Source organism: Heteronotia binoei, chromosome 12 (genome assembly GCF_032191835.1).
Source record: "Heteronotia binoei isolate CCM8104 ecotype False Entrance Well chromosome 12, APGP_CSIRO_Hbin_v1, whole genome shotgun sequence".
Taxonomy (NCBI): domain Eukaryota; kingdom Metazoa; phylum Chordata; class Lepidosauria; order Squamata; family Gekkonidae; genus Heteronotia; species Heteronotia binoei.
The window spans coordinates 75,372,016-75,385,110 of NC_083234.1; the positions used below are offsets into that span (position 1 = coordinate 75,372,016).

Sequence of the window (13,095 nt, forward strand, 5' to 3'; positions counted from 1 at the left end):
AGCCTCGGACAGTGCCCTGCTCCAAAGAGGAGAGATTCTTTCTACTCTGAGGCCCGCCTGATCTTTCCTTGGATTGGCTGGTATTTTTAACACAGCTAGAGAACAGATGAAAGGCGACCGGCGCAAGGGAGGACGGGCAAGTGTGGAAAAGGGGATCCTGTACAAAGGTCAGAACTCCCCTTTCGGCAACCGCCACAGAGATCAGTCTAAGACTGGGGTAAAGGTAATCCGAAGAGTGATAACAGCCGGTGTGCCACCCAGGGAGTCAAACGAAGGGTGTGCCCACAAGAGCGCCTTAATTGTATTTTCTTCAAGCTGGGTCCCTTATTGCTAAGTTCTATTTATCTCTCTGGTGCATTTTTATACTGCCTTTCCTCCCACAGGGCTAGGCAGCGTCCACTTTTCTCCTTGTCAGGGGTTATTTTGTAGAAAAAGAGGTGCTGGAGCTCATTAGCACAACTCATTTCCATGTGCCACACCCCCCCTCACATCGCCGGAAGGTGGGCTCAATTGTATCAGCTCAGCATCTAATTTAAAATGCTTCTTGAATGATAATGGGCAGGGGTGGCCAAGGGTAGCTCTCCAGATGTTTTTTTTTGCCTACGACTCCCATCAGCCCCAGTCAGCATGGCCAATGGCTGGGGCTGATGGGAGTTGTAGGCAAAAAAAAAAAATCTGGAGAGCTACCCTTGGCCATCCCTGATAATGGTCATAATAAAACCTTATGTGACGGGAAAGCGGGGAGCCCTTTAACGGCCGTGGCTGCAGTGAAGAACAGGCGTGGGGTTAAAAAGACGGGTGGCACCTGGGTTCGGGGGCTCTGGTTGTAAGCTAAACACACAGTAAAGATGGCTACAGTGGCATCTGTCTGCTATATATGTTTCAGTTATTTTCCCATGTTCTTTGTGGGGAAATATTAGAAAGTTTGTCAAATCTTAAGAGTTCAGCAACATTCTAACAGGGGGTTTGAACAATAGAGCCCAGAAGAAAGTATTTTTTGAGGGGGGGGGGGGGGGAGAGAAAGAAAGCACAATAAAATGTAGAGGTTTTGGAGCTTCGCTCCTGTTCAAAATGAGGTCTGATCTTTATTTTTATTTATTTGATTTATATCCCGCCCTTAATGGCCTTGTGAGGTAGATCAGGCTGAGACAGCAAGACATAGTGGTTAGAGTATCAGACTAAGACCCGGGTCAACCAGGCTCAAAGCACCCCTTCTGCTGTTGGAGGCAGCCAGGCAATGTAAGAAAAGCCACATTGGATCAGGTCAGTAGCCCATCCAGTTCAACATTCTGCGTTACACAGTGGCCAAAACCCAGGTGCCATCACCAGTGGGGCCTTGGGCCTGTCACAATTCCCTCATCTTAAACTTACCTCACAGGGTTGTTATTGTGGGGAGAAAGGGGAAGAGGGGAGAACTACATGACAGTCAGAATAAATTTATTTTTAAAAAGGCCACCAAGCGAGTTTCATTACATGGTCGGATTTGAACCTGGGTCTGAAACCAAACTGCTTCTTCCCTAGGTCAGTTCCCTCTTGAAGCCTCCTCAAGACAAAACCTGCAGAACTGCACATGTCCACACAGACGTGTCCTGAATGTTCCCATTCTTTTTTATTAATATACAGGCTGCTCAAGCACGAATTTCCAAAGTGGAAAGGAGGCATATAAGTGACCTAGATAAATAAAACTGATATTGACAGTGTGCCAAAATTAAAAGAGGGAGGGGAACAGAAGCCTCAAAATGCTCTTAACATGCAGTGTAACTGTACAAATTCAGCACCTGTGTTTCTACTGCCATCTAGTCCAACTCCTGGCTCAACGCAGGATCAGTCTAGAGCAGGGGATGTCAAACATGCGGCCCGGGGCCGAATCAGGCCCCCAGAGGGCTCTAACAGGCCCCTGAGCAACTGGCTGTCATCTGCTTCCTTCTTCCTCTCTCTCGCTTCCTTCTGCATCACAGCTTGCTTTGCAAGGCTTGCTCAATTGCACAGGAGCTACAGAGCAAAACCTCTATTTTCTCTGTTGGCTGAGGCTTCTCCCTTGGGGAGGAAGGGGGGGAGGCGAGCTTGTTTTTCCAGGCTCTCTCAACCGCACAGAAGAGCTATTGAACCAAGCCTCTCTTTCTTCTATTGGCTGAGGCTCCTCCCCCACCTGGGGAAGGAAGGAAAGAGCCAGAGCTTCCTTTGCCCAGTTCCCTGGATCCCATGGGAGAAATACAAAGAAAGCACCTTTAAAAACAACCAGTGCTAATGTTTTAAGCATGCTTTAAGTTTTTTTTTTAAATATTTAATTGTGTTTCTTTGTGTCCTTTATAAAAGTTTATATCTCTGCTACCTAGTCTTAAAAAGGTACACACATTACCCCGGCCCAGCATGGCTCGGCCCGTTTATGTCAGATCTGGCCCTCATAACAAATGAGTTCGACACCCCTGGTCTAGAGAGTCAGTTTGGTGTAGTGGTTAAGTGTGCGGACTCTTAACTGGAAGAATCAGGTTTGATACCCCACTTCTCCATGTGCACCTGCTGAGTGACCTTGAGTCACTCACGGTTCTTGGAAAGAGCTGTCCTCTCAAGAGCAGTTCTCTCAAGAGCTCTCGTAGCCCCACCTTCCTCACAGGTTGTCTGTTATGGGGAGGGGAAGGGAAAGGAGATTGTCAGCTGCTCTGAGTCTCCTTTGGGTAGTGAAGGGCGGGGTATAAACCCAATCTCTTCTTCTTCTTCTGCCTACTGATGCCGGAAATGTAGCCAGAATAAGGGAATCACAGAGCTGGAAGAGGCCATACAAGGCCATCTAGTGATTCTAGTCCAACTCCTGGTTCAGCGCAGGATCACCCTACACTACAGCATTCCTGACAAGTGTTTGTTCAGCCCATTCCTGAAGACTGCCAGTGTGGGGAGTTCCCCACCTCCCTAGGCAGCCAATTCCACTGCTGAACTACTCTTCCTGTTAAAAAGTGTTTCTTAATATTCAGCCAGTACCTTCCCGCCCTAAATCTAGACCCATTATTACGAGTCCTCTCCTCTGCTGCCGGCCAGGAACAGCTCCCTGCCCTCCTCTAAGTGGCAGCCCTTCAGATACTAAAGAAAGCAATTATGTTCCCTCTCAACTTCCTCTTCTCCAGTCTGAACATTTCCAGGTCCCTCAGCCTTTCCTCCTAGGGCTGGGTCTCCAGGCCCCTGACCATCCTTGTCGCTCTCCTCTGCACCATAGAATCCTAGAGTTGGAAGGAACCTCCAGGGGTCATCTAGTCCAACCCCCTGCACAATGCAGGAAGCTCACAAACACCTCCCCCTAAATCCACAGGATCTTCATTGCTGCCCTGTCTGTTTAAAAACCTCCAAGGAAGGAGAGCTCACCACCTCCTGAGGAAGCCTGTTCTACTGAGGAATCGCTCTAACGGTCAGGAACTTCTTCCTAATGTTGAGTTGGAACCTCTTTTGATTTAATTTCAACCCACTGGTTCTGGTCCCACCTTCTGGGGCCATAGAAAACAATTCCATTCTGCCCACATCCTTGGAAGACGGATGGACGACACTCTGTCAGCCAACACAACCCCGAATTAAAGCTTGAAAACCGTTACTACAGCTACCTTTTGATTCTTGAGGAAAAAAGAGTATTTAAAAATAGAAAGAAAAGAAAAGAAAAGAAAAAGATATTCCCCTGTGCAAGCACCAGTCATTTCTGACTCTGAGGTGATGTTGCATCACGACGTTTTCACAGCAGACTTTTTACAGGGTGCTTTGCCATTGCCTTCCCAGTCATCTACTCTTTCCCCCCAGCAAGCTGGGGACTTATTTGACCGATCTCAGAAGGATGGAAGACTGAGTTAACCTTGAGCCGGCTGCCTGAACTCAGTTTCCACCGGGATCAAACTCAGGTCATATTTTAAAAATATTTTTTAAATACAAGAGCAGGAAAAAACGGTATCTGCATTCATGGTTTTCCAACTGTGATTTGGAGGCTTGCTGGGGGAGAGAAAATACATACTGGCTGCACATTCTAAGACTATTAATAATAGTAATAATAACAGCAACAGTGAAAACAGATCTTCAGATGTACCACAGAGGCCAGTGACTTGGAAAGCTGGTATTCTAACAATAGCCAACATGAGCATGACTACCTCAGCTGGCCTTGCCGATCCTGAAAATCTTGCTTGGGCAATACCACGCCGGGACTCGAATGCACAACCACAGGGAGACGATACTCCAGATAAGCTGTTTTTCAGCCACCAGTCCGAGAGCTGGGAAGACAAGGAGAGGGTGGATTTAGTAGCCTAAGATCAGTATGAAGGAGGGATCAAGGGCATGCCATTCCTGGTGGTGAAGTGCAGATTCTCCAGTATTTGTTCAGCAAGGGATCTCCAGGTCAAAAGTCTGCTAATGGATTGTGCAGTCTTAGGTCTAGCAGATCACACGTACAAGCAAACAAGGGACCAGTGTTCCCTGTAAGCTGAGTTAATGTGAGCTAGCTCACAATTTTTTTTAGCTTCTGGCTCACACATTTTTGTCTTAGCTCAGGAAAAATGGCCCCAGAGCAAACTAATTTATTCCACAACTCACAGCTTTCATGCCAGTAGCTCATGAAGTAGAATTGTTGCTCACAAGACTCCATAGCTTAGAGGGAACATTGCTCGGGACCACCCACCATGGTAGATTTTAGTTTTGCATGTTCCTTGGGAGCAAAAATAGGGTAAAAGATTCTACCCCTTTCTTTGCGGTTTTTCTATTTTCAGGGAATAGTTTTTTCTTGTTTTAAATACGGGGAATGCTCCGATGCTAAAATATCACTCTCTGTGAGCAGCCTGAAACTTTGCAGCCCGTTCCGCCACCTTCTCCTCCTGCATATGTGAATCAGGCCCCAGCCACCCCTTACCGTCCTGACCTCCTCTGGGCCTGAGCCGGGCCACTCACCCAGTTCTCATGTTTCCGAGCCCTCCTCTCCAACCCCTTCTGCAGCCGTTCTCCGACCCCGCCTGGCTTCCGAAACTCCTCCACCAGCTGCTGGGTGTGGCCCAGCTCCTCCTCACTGATGATGGGCTGCAGCGCCAGCAGGTAACGATCCAAGGTTTGCTGGAGCGGCGGGACCGGAAGGGAAGGCAAGCCCTCTTGGTGGGCGAGGTAGGTATCTGCCCGGAAGCTTCCTCAAAGCCACCGGCTTCACCAAACTCGATGGCCTGGCCTGTGAATCACAAAGCACACACGTAAGAGGCAGTGTTGCCCTCCTCCAGGTGAGGCCTGGAGATCCCCTGGAATTACAACTGATCTCCAGACTCCAGGGAGACCAGTTCCCCCAGGAGAAAATGGCTGCTTTGGAAAGGGTGGAACGTATTGCCTTATACCAGGGGCATCAAACGTGCAGCCCAAGGGCTGGATCAGGCCCCAAGAGGGCTCCTATCAGGTCCGCGAGCAACTCAGTGTCATCTGCTTCCTTCTTATTGACCCTGAGATTTCAGCAATGAATGTCAATAAATCAAAGGTAGGTTTGCGACTTACGGATACACAACGGAGCAGCATACTCAAGATTGCTACAGCACAGACACTGTCTGCAAATTTTGATGCAACAATTCAGAGTGAGAGGTGTCAGTTATCGGAAACTGTTAAATAAAATAATTGCAAGAGTGCTCATCTTTTAAGCATGTTTTAATTTTAAGTTTTTACAAAAAAATCTTTGCGTTTGTGTCCTTCGTAACGTTTATATCTCTGCTACCTGGCATTGCATTTTATGACACGAACGGCCCGGCCCGACAAGGCCTCATTTATTTCGGATCCAGCCCTCATAACAAATGAGTTTGACACCCCTGCCCTATACCCTGCTGAGGTCCCTCCCCTTCTTCAACCCCCCCCCCCCCCACCACAAAAAAAATCTCCAGAAATTTCCCTACCTGGAGTTGGGAATCGTACATAAGAAGACCCATTCCTTCACAGCCCAACCTTTCTTTCCTTCCTAACAAGAACCTCGCGCTCATTGTATCTGGGATGTACTACTGGAGCCAGCTTACAGCAGGATTAAACCTGAAATCCTGGTTAACTCGGAGGGGGGGGTGGGGAGCTAAATCTAGTTCACTCACAAGACTGCATTCATACATGGCAAGTAACCAGAGTTACAGTGCAGTTCTAAGCAGAATTAGACCTTCTAAGCCAGGGGTGGCCAAACTTGCTTAACATAAGAGCCTCATAGAATAAATGCCAGATATCTGAGAACCACAAGACATGAACATCAAATGTCTGGGAGCTGCAAGACATGAACGTCAGATATTCGAGAGCCTCGAGACAGGAAGGGAGAGAGGCAGGGAGGAAGAAAATCAAATGGATGGGGGGAGAGGTGGAAAGAAAGCAACTTTAACCTTTAAATGCATTCTTCAAGCTGCCAGCTGGCTTAGCTTGGACAAGTGATTTAAAGAGACAAAATGCCTTCTCCAAGCTGGACAATGGGGTGGTGGGGGGCTTCAAGAGCCACACAATATGTGTGTAAGAGTCACATGTGGCTCCTGAGCCACAGTTTGGCCACCCCTGTTCTAAGCCCACTGACCTCAATTTATGTCGAAGAGTGTAAACTCTATATACAACTGCACTGTAAGGGTATATCCCTGTGGTGCTCGGTGTGGGAAAAGGATGGGGAAGCCCTGCAACAACAGAGGCCTCGAGCACAGTTCTCCTTAACCAGCAACTGATGATAAACAGGAACGGCTGGGGTTGCATTCAGACAATTATTCCTTGAGGCTTGCATGGAACTTGATGATAGGTTTGCCAACTGTCAGGTGGTCAAACACCAAAAAAGCCCGAAGGCTGTCCCAATCACTCTTCACTAAAACATAAATCTCTTCAAAAAATATACAAAGTCTTTACTTGTCACCTTGTACAATATAACAACTAACGCACTTAACTATTACAACCATGAATGCTCCTATTGTCTTATAGAACCAGAGGACGTGTTGTTATATGTGTCGTATATGGATTGAAGACCTTCATAACGGTGTTTAAAGTCCAAAGTCTTCTTTTAATAATAATAACAGGCAAGGAGGGTTCTGTAGTGCTGCCAACTTTGTGTGTGTGTTTGTGTGTGTGTGTTTGACTTCTGCATCACAGTCCCTCCCAGGTTTGGTTTGAACTTCCAGGTGATGGCTGGAGCTCTCCTGCTATTACAACTAATCTCCAGGACAAAGAGGCCAGCTCGCCCAGAGAAAATGGCGGCTTTGGAAGGTGGGCTCAATGGCATTATACCCCACTGAAGTCCCCTCTCCTTCCCAAACCTCACCCTCCACAGGGCAGCTGCTGTCAGAGCTCTCTCAGCCCCCCCACCTACCTCACAAGCAGTGTCCCCTCTAAGCCGAGTTAGTGTGAGCTGGCTCACAGATTTTTACCCTCCATATCACACATTTTTGTCTTAGCTCAGGAAGGAGGACCCCCAGAGCACACTCAAAATGATGCAGCAGCTCACAAAGTAGAATTTTTGCTCACAAGACTCTGCAGCTTAGAGGAAACATTGCTCACAAGGTGTCTGTTGGGGGGGGGGGGGGCGGGCAAGGTAAAGGAGGACTGTGACTGCTCTGAGACTCTGAGATTCAAAGTATAGGGCGGGATATAAATCCAATATCTTCTTCTTCTTCTCCACCCCTCCAATCTCCAGGTATTTCCCAACCCGAAGCTGGCCACCCTACTTGGAGAACCTTACAATTTTCATCAAGGCTGCCTACACATTGTCCTTGACCTGGACGGACCAGGCAAACCTGATCTTGTCAGATCTCGGAAGATAAGCAGGGCCGACTCTGGCAAGTACTTGGAATACCAGGGCTGGGATGCAGAGGCAGGTATTATTCAGCCACCTCTTTGAATATCCTCCAGGCCCCCAGTAGGAGTCCATCACTGGAAGTTACCATGACGTCCAGGTGCACACACATTCACACACGCATGCACACAAACTTATGGACATTTTTTTTAAAAAAAAAATACAAAGCAAAAACAAAAAAAAACCCAGGCTACCCACATTTTAGGCATGTGCGTGAAGCCCTGTTATGCTGCTCGTGACGTAAGGTTATGAATGAATGATCTCTAAAATGTCCTATCATTTAACAGCCATTCTCAGGTCTTGCAAACCAGACCTGGGCTTCCTTCACTGAGTCCAGTCATCTCCTGGTGGTCTTCCTCTTTTCCTACTGCCTTCCATTTTTCCTAGCACAATTGTCTTTCCCACTGACTCTTGGGGGTGATATCAGACGCCCGGTTTGGGGTGGCTTGAGGCTGCCCCAAATCAAGCCAGCCGGAAATAGAGCGCCCCGTAACTTCCATTCATTCATTCGATAAAATTGCTGAGCAGACAGGTTAAAACGGATAAAAGGAAGTCCTTCTTCACCCAAAGGGTGATTAACATGTGGAATTCACTGCCACAGGAGGTGGTGGCGGCCACAAGTATAGCCACCTTCAAGAGGGGGTTAGATAAAAATATGGAGCAGAGGTCCATCAGTGGCTATTAGCCACACTGTGTGTGTGTGTGTATATATATAAAATTTTTGCCACTGTGTGACACAGAATGTTGGACTGGATGGGCCATTGGCTGATCTAACATGGCTTCTCTTATGTTCTTATGTTCCAAGTGGCGGTTGAAAAAGGGACGGGCTGTGGGCGCCCAGGGAGCGTCTGGAACGCTCACGCATCCCGTTCGTGGCTCTTCAGGTGCCTCCCAGCCTTCCAGACGGCCGGGAGCCTCCTCAGAGGCAGCCCAGAGAAAAGGCACCACTTTTGGATCGGCCCAGAGGATGGGATGAGTATGGGATCGGGAGAGCCGCCAGATGTTGCTGTGTGGACGGGTTTTTTTGGGCGCCTTCTGAGGTGTCTTTGAGCCAGCCCAAAGTGCCAGTCTGTTAGCAACCTTGTCTTCTCATAATGTAACCAAAGTATGATAGCTTCAGTTTAGTCATTTTAGCTTCTAAGGAGAAGTCAGGCTTGACTTGGAAAGGAAAGGAAAGGAAAGGAAAGGAAAGGAAAGGAAAGGAAAGGAAAGGAAAGGAAAGGAAAGGAAAGGAAAGGAAAGGAAAGGAAAGGAAAGGAAAGGAAAGGTCCCCTGCGCAAGCAGCAGGCGTTTCCAACACTGGGGTGACGTTGCTTTCCGACTCTGGGGTGGCGTTGCTATCACAACGTTTTCACAGCAGACTTTTTACGGGGGTGGTTACGGCCCCATGGTGCAGAGTGGTAAAGCAGCAGTACTGCAGTACTGTGGTCTGAACTTTCTGCTCGTGACCTGAGTTCGATCCTGGCGGAAGCTGGATTCAGGTAGCCGGCCCAAGGTTGACTCAGCCTTCCATCCTTCTGAGGTTGGTAAAATGAGTACCCAGCTTGCTGGGGGGAAAGTGTAAAAGACTGGGGAAGGCAATGGCAAACCACCCTGTAAAAAGTCTGCCGTGAAAACATTGTGAAAGCGACATCATCCCAGAGTCGGAAACGACTGGTGCTTGCACAGGGGACCTTTCCTTCTTTTCCTTGCCATTGCCTTCCCCAGTCATCTACATTTTCCCCCCAGAAAGCTGGGGACTCACTTTACCAACCTTGGAAGGATGGAAGGCTGAGTCAACCTCGAGCCAGCTACCTGAAAACCCAGCTTCCGCCGGGGATTGAACTCAGGTCATGAGCAGAGCTTAGGACTGCAGTACTGCAGCTTTAACAGTCTGCGCCACTTGGAAAATTCACTTATTTGTCTTTCTGATGGTCTGCAGTATTTGCAAACCTCTCCCAACACCAAATTTCAAACGAACGGACATTTTACATAAACGCACGAAATTGACTGTGTGTCTAGGCAAAGCAGGCCTAGAGAGGAGGTTCACTTTGTTTACATGGGATGGTTTTTACATGCTGGAGTTCAAAATATAATAATAAATGGTCTGTTTTTAGAAAGCTGCAAGAATGTCTTTTTAGAATAGGACGAGGGACAGCAATCCTTTAAAGAGATACATCAAAAGCAGTAACAAAACCCAGAACTCTCTCAGAGAACTGATCAAGGGGTGGACTTTATAACATCGCCACTCTGAACACTGGGCCCAGATAAGTTAATGTTTGCCAGATGAGCATTATTACAGGGCATCTGTACAGACCTGCTAAATGAGGAGCACGTCCTTGAATCTCTACCATCAGAAGGGCGTTAAAAATTTCCCTCATCGCTTGGCAGGCTAATATACATGGTTTTACACATTGCTTTACTTTCGACCCTTTTTTAGCATAATCCTCCCAAATCCCTTAAAATTCACTACCGTTAGGCATAACCATCGGTCTCCCCTGCTCTCTTCCTCCCTCCTAGAAGAACCAACAAAAGTTAAATTCCGGATATATGCTTTCGTGTACATGCATAAGTGCGCATGCACATGAAAGCTTATACCCAGATTTAAACTTTGTTGTTCTTAAAGGTGCTGCAGGGCTCAAACTCCGGCATAATCTGAGGTACACTCTTTGTGTCCCCGCACGCAAAGAACGGTTTTAGTCCAGTGGCACCTTTAAGACCAACAAAGTCTGGGTATAAGCGTTCATCGGCATGCATACAAAGAAGTTGGAGAATGAAGTTTGAATCCAGTGGCACCTTTAAGACCAACAAAATTTAATTCTGGGTATGTTTATACCCAGAATTAATCTTTGTTAGTTTTAAAGGTGCCATGATCTGCCCCGTGGAGCAGAGGGGTAAAGCTGCAGTACTGTAGTCCGAGCTCTCCTTCTTGAAGTGCACGTGGTCTCCTTCTTGAAGTGCATGTTCAGCAAGAAGGAGACCTTCAAGGAGACCACGTCATCCACTTTGAAAGAACTGAAGTCCTTTCTACGATCTCACATTATCATACCCGCCAGAACAGAGAAGCTATTGAGATTTACAAACACCAGCACAATTTTAACAGAAAGGAAGAAGGCATTTCCATCCACCAATCTTGGTACCCAGCTCTGCAAAACACCCTACAGACCATAAATTGCAGAAAGTCACAGAACAACCAGCACATTACACAGAACAATCAGCACAGTCAACAACCATCTTCCTTATCTTCACACCCCTTCCAACCCTCCCAGCAATTAACACAGAACAATGGTCACATTCAACAGCCGGTTTTCTTATCATTACCCTTCCAGGAAGCCCCACCAAACAATGGGCACATCCACAAACCAATTGTCCTTTCATCACACCCCCTCCAGCCTATAAATAGCAGCTCTCCAGCAGCCCTGGCCCCACTCAATGCACAGCAGCCAAGAAGGTCAGAGCGCCTGCTCCGGCTGCAATACCACTGAGGATGTTCTCCGCAGCTGAGAACGAAACGTCTGGAAGGAAAACTTTCTTCAGTAGAACACAGCACTTGAGCCCGAAAGATTCTACAAACCCTAATGATGTTACCAGCCGTGAAAACCTGAAATATTTTAATCATTATTAACATTAATTCCTCAAAGGGTGCCCAGGAGTTTGGTGCTCTGTGGAACACAAAGCAAGACCAATCCTACCAAATTAGAAACCAGATTCCATTCATATGATTTCCCACACCCACAAATGATTATGCAATATGCTCACCTTCATTAAAATCACATTTCTGAGTAATTAGCCCAAGAGATCTTCAAAAGCTAGGCAAGAAGTCAAATTAATAGATGTACATACATGCCGACACAGTGGATTTTTGTCTCTGGTGACCCATCTCAGGCCTGGGTTGGTTTGCTTTTTTTACATGAAGGAGAAAGCTCCAACGGAGTGGAATGCATGGCATCACTTCTGGTTGCGAGCAGAAGAGCATATTTTGGAACACTCCTCCAAGTTAAAAACTCCCCCCACACAGACAATCTCTGCAGCAAGCAAAGAGAACCAAACATCCACTTTTGCCTGCTGTGCTAGTTTTCTTATTGCAGGGAGTTTCTTCCTCTGTGCAAAGGAGCATTCAAAGGAAGAGACCATCATTAGAAGTAATCCAGGTCTATCACCACGTTCCTGGCAGTACATGAGAACCAGTCAGCCTGATGGCTAATCCCCCTCAATACAAATCCCATGTCAGTTAGAATTTTTTTTTTGCTGTCAAGTCTCAGTGGACGTACGGTGCCCCTGTAGGGCTTTCAAGGCCAGAGACGTTCAGAGGTGGTTTGCCATTGCCTGCCTCAGCCTAGCAACCAGGAGCTCCTTGGTGGGCTCCCATCCAAATTTTAATAACCAGGACCAACGCTGCTTAGCTTCCAAGATCAGACAAAAGCAGAATAGGCCGGGCCATCCATGTAATCAAGATGATTGCCAAAGGATATAATTTACCCATTTCCTGCTCTTCTTCCTTAAAAGGCAAAGGTAGTCCCCTGTGCAAGCACCAGTTGTTTCCAACTCTGGGGTGACGTCGCACCACGACGTTTTCACGGCAGACTTTTTACGGGGTGGTTTGCCATTGCCTTCCCCAGCCATCTACACTTTACCCCCAGCAAACTGGGTACTCATTTTACCGACTTCGGAAGGATGGAAGGTTGAGTCAACCTTGAGCCGGCTACCTGAACCCAGCTTCCGCTGGGATCGATCTCAGGTCGTGAGCAGAGCTTGAACTGCAGTACTGCAGCTTTACCACTCTGTGCCGCAGAACTTCTTTCTTTTTCCATAGTTCTCCTTTTTTCCCATTTTATCAACACAACCACCCTATGAGATAGGTTATGCACAACGGCCCCCCCAAAACACCCAGGGATCTTCTCAGAAGGGTGGTGATGGTGGGATCTGAACCCAGGTCTCCCAAATTGTCAAACACTTTAACCACTACCCCATAGAAAACTTCTGTATTTCCCCCACCTATTAGGTAGATTTTCATTTAAATTGTCCATTTAAACTCCATGGAAATCACAAAGGGGGGGGGGAAGGCCAATTTATATAACTGATTTTTAAAAAATGAAATAAACTTTCCCATTTTGAAACTTATGTGCTCCCTAAAAAAATACAAAGCAATGCCCGGCTGTTGTCACAATGATAACATATCGATTGGCAACCGAATCAAGCCTTATGCAATACGATAACCCCAAACGTTGGCATGGAACTCACAATCCTCCTATGCTGCAAAATTATGTTTGCTTAGAGGAAGAGAGAGTGATTTCCATTTGACTTCCTTTGCTTCGAGGAGAGGAGGAGAGACA

The 13,095-nt window shown here is 47.1% G+C and overlaps 1 protein-coding gene across 1 annotated transcript in view; it reads right to left on the reverse strand.

Annotated features, from left to right (window-relative positions):
* The window catches only part of CRAT (carnitine O-acetyltransferase), a 55,301-nt gene that overhangs the window by 33,036 nt on the left and 9,170 nt on the right, over positions 1-13,095 (reverse strand). The window contains 4 exon segments of the mRNA XM_060250644.1: positions 4,119-4,219; positions 4,221-4,238; positions 4,909-5,118; positions 5,120-5,176. Coding sequence (XP_060106627.1) covers positions 4,119-4,219; positions 4,221-4,238; positions 4,909-5,118; positions 5,120-5,176 — 386 coding nt within the window.